Source organism: Balaenoptera borealis, assembly GCF_965194805.1.
Source record: "Balaenoptera borealis genome assembly, chromosome: 10".
Classification (NCBI taxonomy): Eukaryota; Metazoa; Chordata; class Mammalia; order Artiodactyla; family Balaenopteridae; genus Balaenoptera; species Balaenoptera borealis.
In genome coordinates, this window is record NC_138874.1 from 56,003,916 (window position 1) to 56,028,045 (window position 24,130).

At 55.5% G+C, this 24,130-nt stretch overlaps 1 protein-coding gene across 6 annotated transcripts in view; it reads left to right on the forward strand.

The window, feature by feature from the left end:
- Positions 1-24,130, forward strand: part of PALD1 (phosphatase domain containing paladin 1) — a gene marked incomplete at its 3' end in the record, with an annotated part of 91,361 nt that overhangs the window by 61,978 nt on the left and 5,253 nt on the right. For 5 of the 6 annotated variants that reach the window (XM_082407219.1, XM_082407221.1, XM_082407222.1 and 2 more), the window contains 3 exons: positions 1,203-1,343; positions 18,578-18,733; positions 20,755-22,582. In XM_082407219.1, the coding sequence (XP_082263345.1) occupies positions 1,203-1,343; positions 18,578-18,733; positions 20,755-20,907 (450 nt within the window). Of the gene's footprint in view, positions 1-1,202; positions 1,344-18,577; positions 18,734-20,754; positions 22,583-24,130 lie in introns of those variants that run through there. The other variant, XM_082407223.1, reaches the window with a different exon arrangement.

The window sequence follows — 24,130 nt, forward strand, 5'->3', positions numbered from 1 at the left end:
TGATGGGTCCTCTTCTCCCACTGGGCCGTAGCTCCACCCCTGCCGGTGTGCCAGCCCTGGGCCAGTTCCTTCTGAGAAACGCAGGGGTGAGGGAGCGCCCTCCCTGCCACGATCCCGCTAGGGCCCAGTCATGGAGATGGGTCAGATTGAGAGAAGAGCTGAGCTGGGTAGGGTTTTGGTCTTTCGTTCATTTAGCATCGTCCACGGGGTGCCTCCTAGGTGGAAAAGCTATTGCTCTTGGGGATTAGGGAGCTTCTTGTCTGGTGGGGAGTGGATGTGAACAGGTGGACACACGGATGGATGGGATGGATGAGTAGGTGGAAGTCGACCTCGGGGCTCTGAAAGGACTGTGCGGGCTGTTGGGGTGACTGAGGGGGCCCCAGGAAGGCGTTGGAGCCGTGGGGGGTGTTACGAGGGAGGCTGGGAGGCAGGTGGGGTCAGGCACTGGGAGACCTTGTAGACATGGGGAAGCTTTCGGTTTTTATGTTGAGTGCAATGGAGCCAGGAAGAGACTGAAGCCCGGGAATTGCACAAACAGGACGTGCTCACTCTTATACTTTCCTGTGGCCTCTCTGGCAACCAGCGAGGAGGAGAAGGAGGGGCTGCTGCAGTGTGGGTGGGAGGTGCTGGAGGCCTGGGTTGGTGCTGGCACAGGGGTTGCAGGGTAGGCACATCCCGAGGGGGGTCCACAGGGGCGTGGTCGGGAGGGTGACTGCGGGGAGGAGCCCTGCCCTGCGGAGTGATCTTAACGGGCCTCAGTTTCCCCGAGTAAAGGGGGTCTTACTTCAGATGAGCGGTGTCCACACTGCGTTCCCCAGAGCTGGGTGTTTCCAAAGTGCCTGGGGGCTGCTACCGGGTGGAGGGAGAGCCAGCGAGGCCCCAGCTCAGGCCTGTCCTATACCCGCCCCTTGCCCCGCCAGCCCCGGTTACATGACAGCTATCTGTTTTACGGGTTAGAGTCCTGGATAAGGCTTCGTTTGAAGCAAGGTTCCTGCTGCTTAAAAAATAAGCACCTCGGGAGCCCTGGCCTCAGAGATACGGAGGAACGCCCTTGTTCCCTGCCCCCATCTGAGAACCAAGGAGTGGTCAGGGCCCGGGCCTTGAGGCCAGTGCGGCCCTTGGTGTGGGTGAACCTGTTGCCGGGGCTGGAGGGCCCCCCCACCTTCGTCTTCTCTCTGCTCATCCCCCTCCTCTGGTCCCAGGTGGTGATGAAGGTGGTGCAGCTGCTGCCTGATGGGCACCGCGTGAAGAAGGAGGTGGACGCGGCGCTGGACACGGTCAGTGAGACCATGACGCCCATGCACTACCACCTGCGGGAGATCATCATCTGCACCTACCGCCAGGTGAGCCCCGGCCCCGGCCCGGGTGCCGTCCCCACGTGCACAGCCCAGGAGGCGGCCACCGTGGGCGTGAGGGCTGGGGGCCCCATGGGACCCCCAGGGGCTCTCGGTCACTTCTTCACCTTCTGGGAGCGGAGGGGATCCCTGACATGGAAATACGGCCAGCCCCGGCTCGTCCCGGCTGCGTTCTAGAGCGCTCGGTGGGGTGTGTGCAGGGGTGAGGTACGGGGTATTTAGCAGCTGCTGTGGCTCTGGGACCCGTCGAGGATGTGAGCAGTCAGAGGGAACACCCTGTCCTAGATCCCTGTGGTGCCAGGCATTCACCCTCCGGTTTCTGGGCCACGGGGGCCCTGGGGGTCCTGGGCAAGAGGCAGGTTGGTAGATGCGTCCTGGAGAGTGGCTGTTTAATATCCGGTGGGGAAGCCGTTCAGTGTTTTCACAGCTGATGCTGCCTGAGGGACTGGGCATTCAATAATACAAATCCGAAGTTTTCTAAAGAAGTCCAGATTTCATCTAAACACTCAGATTTTTAGCCTATCTAGAAAAATGTGCCCTCCAGTCGGCTGTGGTTCCCCGTGCTCTGTCACATGTGGCCCAGCTGGTGCAGCCATGTAACCCGCCGGGCCGCTCTGGGCATCAGACTCTGTGGCCTCTGGCCTCTGTGTGGAGCACACTGACCTGTTCTTCTGTTCTCCTCTGGCCCAGTAAACTTGCTTGGCTGCTGGAGAAGAAGAGGGCGCTGGAGTGGGAGGGAGCAGCTGTGGGGGGAGCCGAGAAGACTGAGCCTGAAGTGAGGGAGTACCCCTCTGGGTGCCGACCTTGTGCTGTCTGCTGTGGGCCAGCGGTCCCCAAGGTCAGTTTCTGCCTGTGGCCCCTGCAGAGAAGGGGCAGCTCCAAGCCAGCCCCACGCTCAGCCTGCACCTGGCACATGTTGTGAATGGCTGATCCAGGCCAACCTTTGCTTAGGGTCACCGATCAGACCATGGTTGGGAAAAAGGGTGTTGGGCTAGAGGCAGGCCATCTGGGGTCAGGCTATGCCCAAGGCAGAGGTCACTTGGAAGGGCTGCCAAATTTGGGGTGGGGAAAGTGGTTAAGGAGTTTCAGAAAATGGACTTTGCTGAGCTTTGGAAGATGGGCTTGTTTTCCCCAGGGCCAGCAGCTCCATTGTATATCCCCTTTGGAGTTGCCGGTGGGTCTCACTCATGGTGGTCTCGTATACTGCCACCAGGTGGCAGCAGTGAACTGAGAGCCTGAGCTCCTCCTTTCAGGACACCCCGAGAGGGCGGAGAACTGACGCTTCCATTTCTCTCTGTAGCTGGAGGCCTGAGTAGTTGAAAAAGGATGCCTAGCCCTGCCTCAGAGCACCATAGGCCCTCTCCCCACACTGACCACACTCTGTCAGAGTCCCCCTCTCCACAGCCCCTTCCTTCCGGCCCTGCTAGCTCTTCACTGCCTTTAGGCAGTTCAGGGACCACCCCCCCCCCAAAGGTGATAGGCCCTCCCCTCCTCTGAGCTCTGCAGCCATGGATGTTCATTGTGGGGCACACCGAGGGTGCAGCAGGGAGCATCAAGGGGACGTGAGCCTTGGGAAGAGAGGAGAGGTCCCACAGAGCTGGCCTTGAACAATCCCGAAGTAATGAGAGCCAGGCGAAGGCACTTCAGGTGGGAGGGAGCTCCTGGGCAAAGGCCAGGAGGCTGAAAGGTGCAAAGCGAGTTCAGAAGCAGTGAAGGTGCTAGAGAACACAGTTGTGTTGGAAGTTGTCAGAGATGAGGCTGGGTGGGTGAATTGGCTCTACTCTGTTGGCAGTGGGAGAGAAGGGTGGTGTTGTTGGGGCTATGTTCAGCAGTAGATGCTCTGGCTGCCTTTGGGGTGTGGGGTGTTTTAATGGAAGCAGACCCAGCAGAGGACTCTCGCCCCCCTCCCCGCCAGGCCAGCCCCCTCATCTCCGTTCCAAAGGCTAGGATGGTGCCAACCTCTGCAGTGGGAGGAGGGGAATCCCTGAGCTCCATTCCTGGGCTTCCCGGTGTTGGTGATGGAGGGATAAGAGTCCGGGGCAGGGCTTCCCTGGTGGCGCAGTGGTTAAGAATCTGCCTGCCAGTGGAGGGGACACGGGTTCAATCCCTGGTCTGGGAAGATCCCACATGCCGCGGAGCAACTAAGCCCGTGTGCCATGACTACTGAGCCTGCGCTCTAGAGCCCGCGAGCCACAACAAGAGAAGCCACCGCAATGAGAAGCCCACGCACCACAATGAAGAGTAGCCCCTGCTCTCCGCAACTAGAGAAAGCCCGTGTGCAGCAACGAAGACCCAACACAGCCATAAATAAATAAATAAATAGATAGATAAATTAAAAAAAAAAAGAGTCCGGGGCAGAAGCAAGATGTAGGTTCATTCCCCAATTTGGCCACCAGGTGGCACCGGCGAGCTGGGGTCAAACTCTCAAAAGAGCTGAAGAGGAGGGGGGCCTGAGACACCCTCTAATCCAGTTCTTCTCACTCTGGCTGTGCAATAGATTCACCTCGGAGCTTTAAAACAGGCCCATGGCTGAGCTCCATCCCCAGAGTCTGATTTAGTTGGTCTGCTATGGGGGCCGGGGCATGGAGCTTTTCTTAAAGTAACTTAGGTGATTCCAAAGTACAGTCAAGGTTAAGTACCACGTACTCTAAGCAGGGGTCCCCAACTTCAGTGAGGTTCAGGATCACCTGGAGGACTTGTTAAAATGCATATTGCTGGGCCCGCCCCAGGCTTTTGATTCTGTAGGTCTGGGTGTCTAGCAAGCTCCTAGATGACGCTGACGCTCCTGGGCGGGGACCGCACTGCGGGTTCTGCCGCTGTAGTGTCTTGCCCTCTTGCTCTCTCCTTTTTATAACAGATTTATTGAGATGTAACTCACACACCACACAAGCCACTTATTTAAAGTGTGCAAGGCAATGGTTTTTAGTATATTCACAGAGTTGTGTAACCATCGTTACCACAATCAACTTTAGAACATTTTCATCATCCCAAAAAGAAACCTCTTGTACGCATTAGTAGTCGTTCCCCATTTCCCCCTCTCCAAGCCCTAGGCAACCGCCAAGCTACTTTCGGTCTCTGGGGATTTGCCTATTCTGGACATTTCATATAAATGGAATTATACAATATTTGGACCTTTGTGACTGGCTTCTTTTACTTAGCATAGTATTTTTGAGGTTTATCCACATTGTAGCATGTATCAGTATTTCACTCCTTTTTATGACTGAATACTATTCTGTTGTGTGGATATATCACATTTTGTTTATCTCTTCATCAGTTGACGGACATTGGGTTGTTTCCGTTTTCTCGCTGTTATGAATATAAAGCTGCTATGAGCATTCATGTATAAATATTTGTGTGGACATGTTTTCAATATACACAGGAGTGGAATTGCTGGGTCATATTATAACTTTAGGTTTAATCTTTTGGGGAACTGCCAGACTGTTTTCCAAAGTGGCTGCACCATTTTATATTCCCATCAGCAGTGTGTGAAGATTCTAATTTCTCCACATCCTTGCTAACCCTGGTGATTGTCCTTTTTAAAAAATTTTTTAAAAAATTTTATTTATTTTTTTGGCCAGGCTGCGTGGCTTGTGGGATCTTAGGTCTCTGACCAGGGATTGAACCCATGCCCTCAGCAGTGAAAGTGCAGAGTCCTAACCACTGGACCGCCAGGGAAGTCCCTGGTGATTGTCCTTTTTGATCTTAGCCATCCATTATAGCTGTAGCCCAGATGATTCTGTGGCTTCTTAGCTGGTCACTGAGAACTTTTGTGGGTGAAATGGGGCCTGGAGTCCTCGCTCCCTGCATGGGAGACTGTGCGTCTCTCTGCCCCTCTAGGAGGTCGTGTCTGGGTGCTCTGGCAGAGAGTGGAGTGGATGGGGGTCCCTAAGGTCCCTGAGTGGCGGTCAAGCAGATCCAAGAGGGAGGGGGAGTGTGTGGGGCGCTCTTGCTATCAGAGTCAGCTGTGAAGAGGCAGGGAATCAGTTTGGGGATTGCCATCTTTTTTTTTTTTTTTTTAATTAATTATTAATTTTTGGCTGCACTGGGTCTTCGTTGCTGCACAAGTGCTTTCTCTAGTTGCGGCAAGCGGGGGCCACTCCTTGCTGCGGTGTGCGGGCTTCTCATTGCAGTGGCTTCTCTTGTGGCGGAGCACGGGCTCTAGGCCTGCGGGCTTCAGTAGTTGTGGCATGTGGGCTTCAGTAGTTGTGGCTTGTGGGCTCTAGAGCTCAGGCTCAGTAGTTGTGGCGCATGGGCTTAGTTGCTCCGCGGCATGTGGGATCTTCCCGGAACAGGGTTCGAACCCGTGTCCCCTGCATTGGCAGGGGGGTTCTTAACCACTCTGCCACCAGGGAGGTCCTGGGGATTGCCATCTTAAAAATAGTCACTCTTCTGATCCATGAAAAAATAGGGTATCTTTCCATTTGTATCGGTCTTCTTTAATTTCTTACATGATGTTTTGTAGTTTCCAGAGCGTAAGTTTTGTACTTCTTTTGTTAAATTTATTCCTAAGTATTTTATTATTTTTATGCTATGGAATAAAGTGGAATTATTTATGCTAATTATTTATGCTAATTATTTTATGCTATGGAATTGATTTCTTAGTTTTATTTTTTGACTTTGTTCATTGCTACTGTAGAAATACAACTGATATTTGTATATGGATCTTCTATCTTGCAACCTTGTAGAACTCGTTTATTAGTTCTAATACTTTTATTTTTTTAGTGAATTCCTTAGAATTTTCTATATACAAGATCATGTCATCTGCAAATAGAGATATTTTATTTTTTTCTTTCCAATATGCATGCCTTTTATTTGATTTTCTTGTCTGATTGCCCTGGCAAAATCTTCCTGTACAATGTCGACTAGAAGTGGCAAGAGCAGACATCTTTGTCTTGTTCCTGGTCTTAAGAGGAAACCTTTCAGTCTCTCACCGTTAAGTATGATATCAGCTGTGGGTTTGTCACAGATATCCTTTGAGGAAGTTCTCTTCCATTCTTGGTTTATTGAGTGTGTTTTTTAATGAAGAGATGTTAAATATTGTCAAATGCTTTTTCTCTATCCATTGAGATGATTCTGTGGTTTTTGCCCTTTATTCTATTGGTATAGTATATTGCTGGAATTAATTTTTGGATATTAAACCAAGCTTGCATCCCTGGGATAAATCCTACTTGGTCATGGTGTACGATCTCCTTTATATATTGCTGCATTTGGTTTGTGGAGGATTTTTGCATCAAATTCATAAAAGCTATTGATCTGTAGAGTTCTTTTCTTATGATGTGTTTGGTTTGGCATCAGGGTAATATTGGCCTCATACAATGTTACCCTGTCATGGGGAGACAGAAACCTAGGGAGGGAGAGAGGGTATGACAAGTGTGTTAGTCAGCTTGGGCTGGCATACCAGACTACCACAGACTGCATGGCTTAACCAACAGAAATTTATTTTCTCACAGTTCTGGAGGCTGGCAAGTCCGAGATCAAAGTTCTGGCTGATTGAGTTTCTAGTGAGGGCTCTCATCCTGGCTTATATACAGCCGCCTTCTCACTGTGTCCTCACATGGCCTCTGTGTGTGTGTGTGTGTGTGTTTTGTGTGTACGGAGAGAAGGGAAGGGAGGGAAGGGGCTCTCTGGTATTTCTTCTTATAAGGACACTAATCTCAGAGGTCGTCTAATCATTGACGCCTGGAAGTGCTGTTAGAGAACAAAGAAAGAATCCAAAGACCTTATTCCTAGCCCAGGTTTCACAGACCAGTGTTAACAAAGGGAAGGATCTTTCAAGGTTTGCCAATATGTAACCTTATTAAATGTGTTCATTTTAAAGGAAGGAAGGAAGTAAAGAAGCAAAAATGAAAAAACCCAACTACCATCTAACATGGTTGGCATTTTAGAAAAGAAAGGATATTTTAGTACCAGAAAAGTAGGGTGGGTGTTCTCAGAATAGAGGACAGTCCTTGAAAAGATTTATATTTCTAAATTCCTGTGGAGTTGTGAGACTGGTCATAGACCTAGATTTGGAAATTGAGACGAGGCCACTGTTTACTTTAGTCAGAAAGGCCGAATGCCTCCTTCAGGGTCACCCCGCACTCGCCCCAGCCTGACTGGACCCAGAGCCCCTGTCCTGCCTGAGGTCAGGGTGATCTGAGCGGTCCCAGCTGCCTCCAGATTTGAGGGGGCATCTGGCCAGCTAGGTGTGTGTGTGTGGACCCTGGAAGGGACTTAATTATGACCGTCAATCCCCGTGTGGATGGGAAGGAAGCAGGTTAGATTGTCCTGGGTTGACTGGCGGAAGGAACGAGGATGTGGGAGCTGGAAGGAGCTGGGTTCCTACAGGACCATCTTCATCCTCTCTGACTACCTTTGTCCCCCCGCCTACAGGCTGGACTAATGCTGCTTCCTGGCAGGGCTGTGTGTGGGAAGGACACAGGGCAGGCTGTGTGTGGGAAGGACACAGTAAATGCTCGAAAATGGGAGGCCCCAAGGATCATTGTAGGGCACAGTGTCCTGTGATGTTCTTCCTAGCTTCAAACCCCCTGAACAGACTCTCAGATTTTAGTGCCAAGGGGACTTAGAGAGCATGTGATCTCTCTGTTTACAGAGGAGCAGGAGAGCGGACTGCCCAGGGCCCCACGTGAGTTGATGGCAGGTCAGGGATGAGAGGCAAAGATCCTCACTCCCAGCCCCGAGCCCCTCCCCTGACCACGATGCCCTTGACCCCAGGTCTCAGTCAGTGTTGCCCTGGTGGGCTGTGGTGGGCTTGCTGAGGCTCCAGAGGCAGCTGCTTCCTCTACCCTTTCCCTCTGAGGGACTGACTCCTCTGGAAATTGGCAGCCATGTCTCACCCCTGGTACCAGGCTGTTTATTTAGACCCCTGCCCTCTGGTTTCAAGCCGGAAGGCCCCGGGTGCTCTCCGGTGGAGCCTGCAGGTGTCTGCTCAGAGCAGGCCAGGTGCTGCGTGTGCAGGTGACTCTCGTTCGCCTGGTTGGACACGCAGGACCTCTGAATGGAAATGGACCTGAGCCCAGGCTCAGGTTGGGGGTGTATCGCCTACATGGGCTCCATTTGCCTGGGAACATTCCAGGTCCTGTCCACATTCTGCCCCTCAGAAGGTTTCCTCCCAGGATCCCACAGCCTTGGGATTCTGAGACTCTGAGCAGCACGTGCTCCTCAGCTCCCTACCCTGCACCCCAGATCCCCCAAACAGTGCATTTCCCTTCCCTGGCCCTGCCAGGTCCAGCAGTCAGCTTACACCTTAATCGCAAGCAATTAAGAAAATGGCTCCTGGAACTTGGCGAGTGCACTTCTGCCAGCAGTAAAACTATTTCAGGGCCCTTGGTGGAGAAGAGCCGGAGAATGTGGAGGTTGCTGCTCTGTCGTGGAGCAGAAAGGAGGGCTCACAGTGTGTGTAAGTCTCTGTCTGCACGGCGAAGTCACACACCAGCGATGAGGACTGTTTGTAGCTTGTCTGTGGTTTTGGAAATCTTATTAGACCATTACCCAGCCTCCCAGGGCTGGTTTCAGTTTTGCCTTCTCTTTCTGGTCTTTGTGCGTGTGCGCTCACTTCCTCTCACAGGGGTGATCGCGGTGTGTACACAAGCTGTCCTGCTTATTCACCTGGGTGACGTTCTTGCATTTAAACATGTGCTCAGGCAGCACATGCTTACTGAGCGCCTGTCCTGTGTCTGGGGACGGGACAGTGAGTGAAGCTTCACTGAGCTTATATTCTAGTAGAATGAGGAGTGGCTCATTAATAAATAGTTTGAGCTCGTGGACACTTTAGCCTGTCTGTTGAAGAGCCTCTACATCATCCTATGTAATGTCGGCATAATACCTGGTTGAGTGGATGTACTCCAGCATCACCTGCTCTTCCTGTGGAGGTGGCCCATGAGATTACTTCCTGTTGTTCTCTGGGCAGGTGATGGTACCATGAGCCTCACAGCGAATGCTCCTCTTTCATCCATGTGGCTTGTTTCTGTAGGCTGATTCTTAGAAGTAGGATTATTGACTAAGTTGAAAAATAGGAACATTTTTTCAAATTATTTTGGAAAATTTCAAACAGAACAATTCAAAGTAGGGAGAATAATTTCACAGACCCTTGTGTGCCCACCTCCCAGCTTCAGGAATCAGGGCCAGTCTTATTTCATCTGAAGCCCTACCAGTGCCACCCACTACCCCAACTGGATTATTTTGAAACAAGTCCCAGACCTCATATTACTTCCTCTATAAATATTTCAGCATATCCATCAAAGAAGGGATCTTTTAAAAAAAGACCATCATAGGGACTTCCCTGGTGGTCCAGGGGTTAGGACACCGTGCTTCCACTGCAGGGGTTACGGGTTCGATCCCTGGCTGGGCAACTAAGATCCCGCAAGCTGCGGCGTGGCCAAAAAAAGAAAAAAAAAAAAAAAAGACCATCATAACGCCATTATCACACCTAAAACGACAGTGATTTCTCATCCTCCAATATGTAGTCAGTGTTAGATTTACTTACTGATCTCACGACGTATTTCTGCAGTTGGAGCAGGACCCAAACAAGATCCACAGGTGGCATTTGGCTCACGAGGCCCTTAAGTCTCAATGAATCTAGAACATTTCCCCTCCTTACCTCCCCTGAAGTGAATGTGATGAGGTAACCGGCTTATCTTCCCGGGCGTCCCACAGTCTGGATCTTGCTGATTGCACCTGTGGGTTTAGTTGAGCCCGTGTTGCAGTTCCTGTGCTTCCTGTAAACGGGTAGAGCAGAGGCTTGATCAGATTTGGCTTGGCTTTTGGCCGGCACAGTCGTGGGTGGTGCTGTGTGCTGCCACGGGGGCCTGGAAGGTCCTGTGGTCTCTACTGTGACCTGGCAGCTGCTGGTGCTCATCCCCTCGATTCCTTGTTTCATTGGGGGTTTGCAAAATGGTGATACGCCGGCTCTCTCATTCCCTCTGCATTAATTAATTGCTTACTTCCAGAAAGAGGCTTCCCCGAGATGGCAGTGAGGGCCGGTGCTTGCTTTTCCCTTGGATTTACCCGTCCCCAGGGGAGGTTTGGGAGATGCTTCTCTAAAGCCGAGGGGAGGTACTCAGTAAGCCCTAATGTTCCTCCAGACTCGGATGGCGCTGGAGTCTGTGATGAGGGTCTGGGGGTGACTGGGTGGAGGTGGGCCGGGAGAGGGCAGACGGAGGGGCTCATGAGGGGAGGCTGGGAGTTGCTGGAGGCCATTGCTGGAGGCCGGGGGACCCAGGCCCCACGTGTCCTTGGGCAGCTCAGAACCAGCCTGGGAGGTGTCCACGCCAGGCTGACTGTACATTTTCACATCCACAGTCTGGCTCAGTCTTCCCTGTGTGCCTGTGCCTGACCAAGGCAGCTTGTAACATTACCTCCATTTGAGGAAGGGAGGCCCTGGGCTTGTCCGAGGACACACAGCTGGTAGATGATGGCAGGAGGAACGCCCGACTCCAGCCCCCGACTCCCAGATCAGGCCCTCTCCACTGTGCCACACTGCCGCCCAAGGAAGAGGGGGCAGTTTCACCTCCCTTGCCCATCTCCAGCCCCACTGGGGGAAAGCATAAGGCCTGGAAGCCATGGTCCTTGCCCTTGTATTCCCCGCCTGAGTAGGGGAACGAGCCCAGAGGACAAGAAGACATCCCACACTCGGGTCATGGCTGTAGAAGGGCATGGGACCAAACCTGCACACACATTTTCCGTGGAGACAGACCTTCCCCGGTATAGCAGTCTTTGTCGAGGCCTGTCTCAGGCTGCCTGGCCTCTGGGGGCTGCAGCCCGTGATGCCTCCTCCATTCCTATAGAGGCAGTGAGTTTGGGTCAGGGCCTGATCACCCCGCGTGTGTGAGGCGGCCAGAATGCTCAGGGTATTTTTAAAAATGCCTCAATAGGAAAAAAGAAAGAGAAAATCCTTTGAACTAAGCCACTCCATGAGTTTGGAATAGAGGTGAGAAGGCTGGGCCCCCGACTGAGGAGAATCCAAGGGGCCCCCAGCCCACAGTGGTGACTCCATCTGGTGAATGAGTTGTTTCCTGCTCGGCCTGGAAAGGGAAAATATTTGTGACAGAAACCAAGGTCAGGGCTCCTGAAGGAAGTCCTGTTAGAATCATTAATGCCAGGGGCACTTTTCCTTAGCCTTGGCTAGTGACATTAATTCTGTGTTAGTTCTGTGTTTAAGACAGTATGATGTGTCTCCCGTCTGTCCCTTCAGAAAGAGTTTGAGGAAAATCTGAGGTGAAGGTAACCACACGGAGAAGAGTAAAACATCCTTTGGTCTCAAATTGAGATTTATTTTATAGACTATGATGCTTTAACTTTGAGCCGTGCTTTTCGAGTTTCCTAAGAACTTCCCTGTCTTTCCTCTGGTCCGCAGAGTAGCTGGTGAGGAGGTGAGGGTGGGTTTTATTAGACCCATTTTCCTGAGGAAGACACTGAGGCCTAATGAAGTTTTGTGACCAGCTGGAGGCAGGATTAGCACCAGTCTCCCAACTCCTTGGCCTGCATTCCTTTCCTTCACTGTGGTGGCCACGACCCAGAGGGCAGTTCTCTTGTGGCAGAAAAAAAGGGCTGACAAGGAAGCCACCAGCCCTTCCTGGTTGCACTGCCCTGGGTTGGTGCAGGGTTGCTAAGAGGTCAAAGAGATCCAGCTCAGTGCCGCAAGGACGAAGATTATTTCTTTTTTAAAATATATTTATTTATTTATTTATTTTTGGCTGTGTTGGGTCTTCGTTGCTGCGTGGGCTTTTCTCTAGTTGCGGCGAGTGGGGGCTACTCTTCATTGCAGTGCGCGGGCTTCTCAATGCGGTGGCTTCTCTTGTTGTGGAGAACAGGCTCTAGGCGTGCGGGCTTCAGTAGTTGTGGCACGCAGCCTCAGTAGTTGTGGCTCGCGGGCTCTAGAGCACAGGCTCAGTAGTTGTGGCGCACGGGCTTAGTTGCTCCGCGGCATGTGGGATCTTCCCGGTCCAGGGATTGAACTCGTGTCCCCTGCATTGGCAGGCGGATTCTTAACCACTGCGCCGCCAGGGAAGTCCCGAAGATTATTTCTTAAAAGAAATGTAGAGAGAGACAGCTGTGGCCCTGAACCCCAAGTGGGGTCTCTCTCTGTCTCTCCAAGACTCCGGCTTGGCCAAAGTTGTTCCCTGGAGACCTCATTCTGATAGGTAAAGTGTCTCAGGCAGTGCAATTAGAGCAACCCTGGAATGCTGTGAGCTGTCGTGTAAAATGTGATGGAAGAAAAGGGTTGCTTCCCAAGGCTCTTTCACACCAGGCCAAAATAGAGCCAGTGGATTGGTGAGCGGCTTTCATTCAGATGGAGTGTGGGTGTGTGGGTCTGTGTGTGTAAGTGTGAGTGTGTGAGAGTGTGTGTGTGAGTAGGCTCAGGTTCTCAGTAGCTGCGACCTCCCTTGCTTTCCCTTCCTTCCCATCATACGACTGAGCTGGAACCGCTTGCACCCTCCAGGGGGACCATGCTGGTTTGTTCAACGGCATCCATCTAGTGAACGCTGACAGGGTGCCAGGCGTGGTTTCTGAACGTGCGCCATCAGGCTTGGGATTTTCAGTGGTTCGGGAGGGGTTCAGATCTCAACCCCACCATCTCCCTGCCTCCCCCCTACCCCCCGCACCCTCTCCGTCTCCTGAGACCCTGCCTCTGTGCTTACTGCTGTCATTGTCAAGTTTGTGGTTGTCACTAAAGGTGCCCTTTCTGCAGCTCATCTCTGTTCCATGTGCAAGGGCTCATCCCTGAAACCCTGGCTCAGACCTTGCCTGGCACAAGTAGGGCTTCACAGATGTCTGCCTGTGAGTGGATGGAAAGCGGACAGTTGAATAAGTCATTGTGTGATTAAATTGGAAACCCGCCCCCTACCATCTTTGTATCTTTTTGTTCTTTGTCCACATCGTTGGTCTCCAGGAGAGGGCGCTCTTCTCCAGCAACCAAAAGAGCCCTGGGAGGGGGTTGGAAACCCCGGTCCTAGCCCAGGCTCTGCTAGTAACTTCCGGCACAACCTTGGGCAAATCACTTTGACCTGCCTGGGCCTCTGCTTTTCCATCTGTCACCCGGGGTCACTACTGCTGCCCCGCCTGCCTTGAGGGGTGGCGGTGAGCACCTGCCTGGGTACCGGTGAGGTGGGAGTGGGGTGTACAGTTGCCGGGACACCAGGCTGACTCCCTTGGTTATGTGTAGGGACAGTGAGCTCCTGAGGCCAGGACCGTGTCTGGTCAGCACTGAATCCCAGAACCTGGTCTAAGGGTGAACGGTGTTTGTTGGATGAACAGCAGAGAAGCACATGGCACCAGGTTTAGCCCCTTCATGCTTTGAAAGTGCTGATCAAAATATGACATCTTTGGAAAACCAGTTACCCGCCTCTGGGGTGAGGGCCCCTTTCTCCCAAATGGGGACTAGGCGTGGAAAGCATCCTTGGGCTTGAGGCCCCTCAAGCCCACGCAGGCCTGAAGATGGAGTCTGCAGGGACTCATGCAGAGCCCCCAAGGAGAAGGGTGGGGTCTGAGCTCTGGGACCCTGCCCCTTAGAAACTGACCATCTTTGAGGGCTGTCGGCCACCCGCCCAGTCTGGACCCCACCTCAGCTGGAGGGCAGTGGTCGCCAGGCCATGCTTGTTCCTGGGGAGCGGGTGGGGAGAGGGCAGCAGGGAGGCTCCAGTAATGACCGCAGGTTCTCGCAGGGTCACTCTGGTGCCGCGCTGAGACTGGACAGTAGGGGCGGGGTTGAGGGTGGTGGCAGGGAGGCCAGTCAGGCGCCGTCACCGAGATGAGGTGGCTTGACTGGGGCGTGAGAGGGGGCAGCTTCTGGGAGTGTGTTGACATAGAGTTGACAGGATTCTCTGATTGGCTGGATGTGGGGCTGAGAAAGGGAGAAGTCGAGGAGGGCTGTCGGTTTGGGCCTGAGCAGCAGGGCTTGCCTGTGAGATGGCAAGCGTGTGGGCAGGGCAGGTTTGGGGAGTGGTCCCGAGGTCCGTTTGGAGTGCGTTGTGGAATTTGAGGAGCCCGAACCGTATCCATGCGGAGCTCTTGAGCAGCGGTTGCACGTCTGGGTCCGGAGCCCCCGGTGCAGGTACACACGTGGGGGTCCCCAGGGAATCTGGAATGTCGGTCCTAGGTGACACTGAGAGTATGACACTGAAAGGGCGACATGACCCAGGCAGTGAGTGCCCGTTGACCAGCTGAGCACCCTCTGCACGCTGGGTCCTAGCAGACGCTCAGGGCGGCGGGAAGGAGGCGGAGATGGAAACCTGGTTGTAATCTGGGGCCTGCTGCCCCGGTGTATCGCTGTCTTGAGGAGACCAGTCATGCCTTGCAGAAGCAATTAGAAGCCCTCACGATGGAATGTCATGCAGTAGTTAGGGAACTGGTGCAGAGCGGAGGAGGCTGAGGAGCAGCCGGTGGGGCTGGATGGTTCAGAGCCTCGGGAGAGCAGTGGCTTGTCCAGGGCCTGGAGGGAAAGCTGAACGCGGCCAGCCCAGGTGGAGGGGAGGGCATTCCAGGCAGGAGGAAGAGAGAGGGTAAAGGTACAGAAGCAAGAGTGAGGCGAGGAGCACTTGAACTTGACTGTGGTGGAAAGGCCTAGGGTGTTAGGAGAGCTGGGGTTTTGGAGTTGATGTCCCAGCTTGGATCTGTGACCTTGCTTGAGCCCCATCTGCACCATGAGATGTCCCTCTTGCTTCATGGGTTTGCTGGAGGGCATATTAGAATCTCCTCATCAGATCTACGTACGTTGTGCTCAGCCTGGCACCTGCATGCAGGGGGCCTGGGCACACCCGGGGAGGCTTTCCAGCCCTGCCTCCGTGGGCCTCTCCCAAGTGGCCCAGCAAGGAGCAGCGCACCTCGGGGCCCGCGTTGATGCTGGGCAGCCTGGAGGCTTGAGAGGCCTGACGAACCCAGTGCCCTGGCCACCTTCCCGGGGCCCCGTCTGTTTTAGTGCTTAGTCCCCAATGGACGAGGAAGCCTTGTCCGCTCCACCACAGCTAATGACAGCCTGGCCTGCCAGGCCCTCTAAAAACAGCTCCACTATTTTTATCTACTGGAGGTGGCTGGCCTGTCCTCCTCCCCAGACAGTGCCAATATGGGGTGATTTTAAGGAAACCAGGGCTTTGCTAGGAAGATGGGTCATTGTCTCAAATCACAGACTGCGGTCGGGCAGGAAGCGCCCATGGAACCTTCCGGTGGGTGTCAGGCGTCACCTTGACCCAGGGGTCTGAATTTAGAGATAATTCCACCCTACCTTGCCAGTAGGGGCTCGGAAGGAATCACTTGGCCTCTCCACCCAAGATGTTCCTCAGAATCCTTGCTGGAATCTCTGGGGGCAGCAGGCTTCTGTCCCCTCTGGAGCAGGGGCACCAAGAGGATAGAGCTCTGCCCCCGGGGCCAAGTCCCGAGCCGAGGCCTCTTCACACCCACAGGAACTTACTTCTGAGCTCTTGAAAGTAGTTTAAAGTGACTCTGCCTGGTGGCACTGTGGGTGAATTCCTTTCCTTCTTTCTAAGAAAATGTGTTTAACTAGGCTCCCAGCCTTTGGATGGAGATTGGGGAGCAGCGTAAGGGATCGGGTGGTGAATGGCCAGCGCCGCGCGGCATGAAGTAGTCACCCTTAGAGACAGGCAGAGTCGTGCTGTATTGGCCGCAGTTTGTATTTAGGTAAAATCTTTTTTTTCTTTTTTTTGGTCCACTGGCTAATTTCTAAACAAAACTGCTTTTTTTTGGGCACTTGGTTGGTTGATCCATCCTTAAAACAGTAGGCGTCCTGCCCCTACCGGCCCCAGTCAGCTTCCTGCACCAGTGGCCCTGGGGCCATTCCTACCCTCACATCCGCCAGAAGCCCTCACTGGCCCCTTTGTCTGTAGGGTCAGGGCTTGCCTGGCTCTGGGCCCCCTGCTGCTACAAGGCCCTCCCCCTCTGCCTCCCTTGAACCCACCTCACTCTTTGACCCTTTCCTCCCCCTCTGAGGGCACCTTTCTGTCCACTTCTTCCTAACGCACCTCAAATCCTCCTCCTCTTGGAGGCCCTCCCTCGTCCGCTACCTGCCTTGCCTCGATCCCGTGATCCGGCTGCTCTGGGTGTTTGGCAGTTGTCCCCTGTCTCCCCCAGACCACGAGTGTCTCTGCAGGCAGGGCCTGTGTGTGCCCCACCTTTGTGCCGTGGCTCTGGCCCCCGTTCCGTGAATGGCTGGACCCATGTGGCCCCCCAGGGTTTATAGGTGCTTCCTCATGCCATACTTTACTGAGCAATGTGACCTCCAGCAACGTGGGGCTGAGAGTTTAAATGGCAGAACTGGGACCAGAACCCAGTCGTGTCTCCCAGGGAGTCAGGGCACTGGCTGTGGTCCCCTTGCCCCAGCTGGGCCCTGTTTGCTGTCCGCCTTCCACCCCTGCTCCGTCCCCAAGGTTCCAGAGCTCCTTCTGGATGGTGTGGTGGGCCAACCGTCCACTCCCATGACCCTGGGGGCAAAGACGGCAGAGGCACCAGAGGCTGAGTCACCCGAGGCAGAAGTGGGAGGTGGGGGACTAAGGTCCCACAAGCAAGCCCACTCCAGCTCGCCGTTCTTAGGGCTGTGGGTTGTGTCATGTCTGGGGCGGGGGCCCACCCAGGAGCCTTCCTGAAGCGGCCCGGAGGAGACTCGTGTAGGCTGACGTGTTCCTGCGTGGGAGGGCTTCCAGCTGTGGCCCAGTTGTTGGGAGACTGCCCTTCCTGGTTCCCGGAGGCCCGGGGGCTGGCTGTGCCCTCCCCTGGGTGTTCCCGGTGCCTGAAGGTACGGCCGCTATGCCACATCCTCTTCTTGGAGCAGAGAGAGCTGCCTCGGGCCCTGGATGGAGGCCAGGGCGGGGCGGGTGTGGGCGAGAAGTGGGGAGGGTGCAAGTGCAAGGTGAGGTGTGGCGTTCAGTCCCCCGGGCTCCCCCCTAGGGCGACGGTCCATCTGCGGTGGGTTGGAGGAGCACGCCCAGATATGGTGGCAGACACCCGGCAGGGGGAGAGCTGGCTCTGTGTGTCCTGGGCCTTGTCCCCCCGCCTACCCACTGACCCCGACACTGAGGAGAACCTGGAGAGGACCCCGTATAAGTCCTCTTCCTTCTGAGCATTAGTCTCCCGCGAGTCTTCCGTTAACAGGTCACTCCTATTCTCAGAGCTTCAGTGGCTCCCCAGTGCTAAAGCCACGGAGCTCAACCCTGGCTCCCTACAATGGCCCCGGGGACTTTTCACAGCCCCCGTGCCCAGGCCCACCCCGCGGAGGTTCTCGTCTGATTGGTCCGGGGTGGGGCCCAGGCATCTGCACACCAGGGTTGGGAAGCTGGCTTTAGAGGGTAGACTTCTCGGCGCCAGGGTGGCTTCCACAGTTGGGGGCCAGCCCAGTTGCCCTCTTGTCCCTTCGTGCCCTTGTTCCAGCCAAGCCAGCCCCTTCCCAGTCCCCCTACCTGCTGGGCACCATTCTCGCCTCTGGGCCGCCCCGTCTGGTGCCCACTGTCTTCATCCGAGTCCACCCAGGCCCTCAAGGCCCAGCTGCATCCTGTGCTCTCTGGGAAGCTACCTTTAGTCACTTGGCTGTCCCTTCCCTCCCTAGCGTGGCCTGTTCTCCTAGAAGGTGCTCAGGATTGCCGTTCAAAAGACCGATGCCCCACCCCCCATCCCAGCCTGTCCCTCCCTGAGCTCCTGCACCTCTTGCTGATCCTGCTTCTGTGGTCTTTCTCTGCTCTGTCCCCAGCCTTGGAGAGTGTGTGTTGTGTGAGAGTGTGTCTGTATGTGTGTGAGTATGTGGGGGGGTGTGTTGTGTGTATGGTTTGTGTGTGAGTGTGGAGTGTGTATGCGGTGCGTGTGTGTGTACGTGACTGTGTTGTGTGATTGTGTGTGGGGTGTGTGTGACCGAGGGCATGTGGTGTGTGAGTGAGGTGTGTGTGGGTGTGTGTATATGTGTATGAGTGTGTGTGTGGTATGTACGATTGTGAGAGTCTGTGAGTGTGTGAGTCGGGTGTGTGTATGTGTGTAGTGCGTGTGTGTGTACGTGACTGTGTTGTGTGATTGTGTGTGGGGTGTGTGTGACCGAGGGCATGTGGTGTGTGAGTGAGGTGTGTGTGGGTGTGTGTATATGTGTATGAGTGTGTGTGTGGTATGTACGATTGTGAGAGTCTGTGAGTGTGTGAGTCGGGTGTGTGTATGTGTGTAGAGCGTGTGTGGAGCGTCCCTGGCTGGGGGTGAGCACCCACTCTGACTCCCGCCCCGTGCCATCCGACCTCTAGGCGAAAGCGGCCAAGTCAGAGCGGGAGGCCCGGAGGCTGCAGCTGCGGAGCCTGCAGTACCTGGAACGCTACATCTGCCTGGTGCTCTTCAACGCGTACCTCCACCTGGAGAAGGCCGGCTCCTGGCAGAGGCCCTTCAGCGCCTGGATGCGGGAGGTGAGGGCGGGGGCGGGGGCCGGGACCGCCCTGTGCGTCTCCCCCCGGCCCAGGGACAGGCTCCCTGTTGAGCGGGCAGAGTTCTCATCTCACTGTACAGGACGCTCCCCTGTGGCTGAGATTGTGTCTCGTTCAGCTCTGGGTCCCCAGCACGGCCTCTGCGCTCAGCAGGCAGTGAGTGGATGGATGAGGAGGAGGAGGGAGGAGACGAGGCGCCTGGGGACAGAGCAGGGCGGGTGCTGGGCTGGGCCCCTCCTCCTTGCCTGCGTCCCCAAGGCCAGCGTCACCTGGGTGCTGCTTCACGCCCACTGTTGTGTTCATCCCTCCCCTGTGCCCTTCTGGCTCCCCACTGTGGCTCGGCCCCTGCTGCCTTGCAGCCGTGACCTTGGACGAGTTAGTTAGCCCCTCTGAGCTGCTGTCCTCGGCGTTCCCACGTCAGCACCACCTCAGGAGGCTGTGGTGGGGATTCCATGAGATGCATACAGTGCCGTCTGCCAGAGCTTGTGTGAGCGGGTCTGCCTTACGTGGCGACTGTGACTGTATGCTCCCATTCTACAGAGGAGGAGACTGAGCGCAGAGAGGTTAAGTGCCGTGTTCACGGTCAGCGTTAGAGCAGATTGTTTGGCTCCAAAGCCCACCATGTCTGGCCTAAGACGCTGCCCTCTCATGCCGCCTCCACCCTCCCTCTCTGCTTGGCTCTTCCTGGTTCTTCCGCCGGCTCGCCTGCTTTTAGAGGAGGAGCCGCTGCCTCGGCACCTCTAGGGCAGGAGAAAGGCCTCCTTCCCTCCTTGGCAGAGGAGCCTGTAATTACCCCTCCGCTGGGACACTGGCCCCTATTGACCTCACCAGACTGTCCTGGCAGTTCTAATCTGGACTCAGGGCTGGAATTAGCTCCCGTGGGGCAGGTGGGCAGGAGGATGGGAGGCTGTGATGGGTATAGGAAGGGTACAGGGGCTTAAGTAGGTGTGCACGTGGGGTCAGAGCTGTGAGGGAACAGAGGCAGGGAGGCCACCACAGGGCCTGGTGGCAGGAGTGGTGGCTGCTGGGCGTTTCTGCTGAAGATGGGCCTTCAGGGTGTTCCTGATAGGGCATGGGTCACACCAAGGCCACATTGGGGCCACCCTCTTGAGCAGGCCTTGGGCTCAGCTTCCTCTTGGAGGTGGAGGTGGTGGGGGACCTAGGACACTTCTGCTTGGGTTCTGCTCAAAGAGCTGAAATCAGGGAGACCAGGGGCTGGGGAGGAGCTTGATCCCCTCGCCAGCTGAACCCTGGTGGTGGGTGTTTGGGGACGTCAAGGAGGGCGAGAACTGCTGGTCCAGCCCCGAGCGTGGGTTCCAGCCTCAGGGGATGAACAGAGGGCAGGGATGCGGGTTGCCCGGAGACCTCTGTTTGGAGTGGAGCCTGCATCCTCCCCATCCCCCAGGATGGTGGGGAGAGAAGGAGGCTGGTCGTTGAGTAGTTTGAGTCTAGTGCCAGGGTCTGGGCCATAGGGCTGTGTGGAGAGTGTCCAGGGAGGCCCCAGTTAACCCGCCTGAGCTGAGGCCCTTGGTGGGCCTGCCTGCTCCACAGCCGGAACTCACAGCCGAAGGGCTCCTGCTGGCTGCTGCATCCACACTGCCTTCCCCAGCGCTCCCTGGGGGCCCAGCTGTAATACCGGGAGCAGCTGGGCCTCTGCTCCTGAGGTCCCCACGGGAGCGTCGGGGCTGCACAGGCATGGGGCGTGCTTGGCCTCCCGCGCTGCTCTCCGCTTGCTCACTACCTGCCGGGCGCTTTCTGTGAAGTGTCACCCTCCACACTGTGCAGTCCCGTTATAAGGAAACGGAAGCACAGAACAGTTAATAGTAATCAAGATGCAAACTTGTGCAGGTCACTGAGCTGGGGGGAGGCAGCGCTGGGCCCCAGACTCGCCTGTATCTGCGGAGCCCAGTGAGGGGAGGACGGTGTGACAGAGGGGGACGGGGGACCTGAAGGATTACCCCCTTTCCCTGGAGCTCTGCCCCCATCTCTGCTGTCCTCCCCAGGTGGCAGCAAAGGCCGGCATCTACGAGATCCTCAACCAGCTGGGCTTCCCCGAGCTTGAGAGCGTGGAGGACCAGCCCTTCTCGAGGCTGCGCTGCCGGTGGCAGGAGCAGAGCCACGGCCCCGAGCCCTCCGCTGCGGGGGACTTCCTGTAGGAATGGGACTTCCTGTAGGACGCGCTCCCCCTGCCCCTGCTACCGCCGCCTCCCGCGGGGCCACCTCCTACCCTCGCAGGCTGGGGGTGCCGGTGCTCTTCACTGACAGTGGCCCTGAGAAATGATTCCTCAGCTTAGCAGAGAGACTGGCATGGGTGGGGACCCCTTTTCTGAAAGAGTTTTTATAGGACAATTGGCGCACAGTGATACCTTGTGAATGGCAGGCGCGGGGAGGGCCTGCAGGAAGGCCGGTGTGGCATCACGTCTCCAAGGAGCTCACTCCCCAAGTTGCCAAGCGAAACCCCTCGCCGCTTCGCCCTCCCCTCTCCCCCGAGCGGCTCTGATGGCCCCTGGCGCGGAGCAGCCCTGGCCAGTGTTGGTTTCCCTCTTTCCCTCTCTCGTGGCTCTCCCACGCGGCTTCTCCCGTTTTGCTGCTTGAGCACTGCCCTGGGGGCCCCGGGCTCCCTAGGGAGTAGACTGTGTGCTGGCTGATTTGTTACCTTAAAGGCAGCTTTACCCAGTTTTCTTGCCTCTCATGCCTCGTCTCAACCTGGAGACTTGAAGAAGGACAACCACACGCCCGGTGGGTCCCGCAGGGGGCCTCTGCCTCTCCTTCCTTTGCCCTCTCCCCTCCCCTGGGCTGGCAGGACTGTGGAGGTTTCCAGGGAGCTGAAAACGAAATGGAGTCCCTCCCGGGGGAAGAAAGAGCTTTCAGAAGGTGCATGCAGCCCTGTGGAAGAGGCCAGCTCCGTTTCTCTGGAACCATGGGCGGGAGGTCTAGGGGAGCACTGCCTCCCTGCCCCGCCATCCAGAGTGGCCTGTGCCCCGACCTGCTGTGGCAGGAGCCCCGTAGGCTGCCGGGTGACCCTGAGCGAGCAGTGGGGCGTGAGAGCGGACCAAGGATGGCGTGAGGGGGCACTTGGATTCCAGGCCATCCTTGCTGAGCATCCTTGAGCTGCCTTCCAGTGGGGGCAGAAGGGGCCAAGTGCTGCTGAGTTAGCAGCTGCCGGGACCAGCTCTGGGCAGACAGTGGGAGGGTTGCTCGGAGAGGCAGGCGGTGTTGAGCTGAGTCTGCGGCTCTCCCTCTGGGGGCTGGTGTCTCCCGAAGCACAGGGGCTGAATGGTGTGGACGCTGTCCTCCTGGCCTCGCTCGTTGGGGCCAGGGAGGTCTCTCTTGGTTGGACACCGGCACTTGTGCAGAGAAACAGGTGATGTGTCACTGGTCATGGTATTTTGAAAAGGGGGAAGAGGCCAAAGTTGTTCACGTCTACCTAGTGTTGGAAAATTTATGACCGTTTTAGCTGAATTCTTTTGCAAATCTACTGTATGTCTGTTCACTACCTTTTCAGATTTGTTGTTGTTTTCGGTTTTATTTTTGCATGTAGTAAAAAGTGTTAATTTTGTTGCAGACAAGGTCTAGAGGAGGGGTCAGAGATCAGGGCTGAACTGGGAGGGATCCTTTGCATTCTCATGGTTGGCCCTGACTTTCAGCTGTGCTGGGACTACTGGCTGGTCACATCACCTCTCTGCCTCAGTTTCCCCATCTGTAAAATGGGAGAATAATACTTGCCTACCTACCTCACAGGGGTGTTGTGAGGATTCATTCGTGATTTTTTTTTTTTTTTTTTTTTTTGTACAGAGCTTTTGAGCATTAAAAGTGGCTAAATGTGAAGTGCGCTTGGCTGCCTGTCTTTAGTGTGGGTCAGGTGTTACAGAACTGATGCAAGCTGGGGTCCCTGCTCCTTCAGAGTAAGGGTGGGAGGGCAGGGAGAGCCAAGAGCACCTGCCCGTAGTGCACCTGATTCTCAGAGAAGGGGGATTTTCCTGGACGCCTCTCTCCTTCCTTCACATCCCCAATCATGTTTGACCCTCTCACCCTGGATGCCCACAGCTGACGTGCTGAGCCCCTTCTTGAAGAAAGCAACATAACAGGCTAATTCACGCTAAAGTGTGAAGGACTGTTATATCCAGGGGAACAGAACAAAATGGAATTTCAAGGGCTATGAAGGAGGGTGGTCCTCAACCTCTATTTCCTTTTCTTATCCCTACAGGCTCCCCTTGGTCCCTTTAGGCCCCTGAATGCTTGAACACACTTGTGTTGAGAAATTGGTGTGTAAAGAGGCAGTAAGGAGAGTGAGGTAGAGAGAGTGCTGACCTGAGGCTTCTCTCTAAGCTCTTCCAGGATTAGGGGAATCAGACCCTCTAGGTTGTAGTTCCAGGGTCAGCTGGGGGTGGTGAGAATGGAATCCGGAGCCCCGACCGCATAGGGTTGGTGATCTCCCCAGCCTTGGAGCGGAGGCCTCCTGAGGTTACTTCCCAGCACAGCAGAGTCCAGGCATGCTCTGTGTGGCTTCTGAATGTGAGCGCAGTGGTGTATACACCAGTGTGCATGTGTGTCCGTATGTGGGGTGGTTCAGCACTTCTCTGCCAGGGGTGAGGGGATTGTAAAAATATGATCAGTGGAAGGATCTCCTGGGACCCTGATGGAGGTGCGGCAGGGTCTTGGGACGACCAGGACTGGGAACTGGAATACTGTCCAGGGAGCCCTAGAAGTCCTCTGCAGCATCAACGGGGGTGCGCCGCTCCAATCCCCCCTCAGGAGAACCCGCTGCAAGAGCAGACGGCACAACTCCAGCCGCTGCAGCTTCGATCCAACACGCACCAAGGCCGCGCTCCGTCTCCAGCCCTCTCCCCGCTTGGGCTCTCCCAGACCACGACTGAGGCCGGCAGGGCTCTCGAGCCACTAGCCACGCTGTTTCTGCCCGTGGCAGCCTTGCCTGGGGCCTCCCCGTTGGTCTGGCTGGGGGTTCCCCAGACCCACCCTGCAAAGTGGGGCTCTCGCTTCCTCTCTCCTTTCACGGGCGTCAGACCCGCATCGTGGTCTGCAGGCTCTTCCTGCCTTCTGCCTCCTCCTCCTTTATCCTTCACAGGGGTTTCCACAAATAAATCTCCTGCACATCTGATCCCATCGTGGTGTCTGCCACTCTGAGGACCTGAATGACACACCCTCACCCTCTTCTTGGCCTCCCTGGGCAGCTTCTTTGTCCCTCTTGCTGGTTAAGGCAGCCTTCTCTGGCACTGCGCAGGGACACCACCAGCCCGGTTTCCAGCTTCATATGTTACAGTTCTAGCCAGACTCAGTTGTCTTTCTCTCTCTCGCACCGCCCTGCCCTTCCATCTCGAATGTGCGGCTGCGGGGCCTGTGGACTGGGGCCCGTGTGGA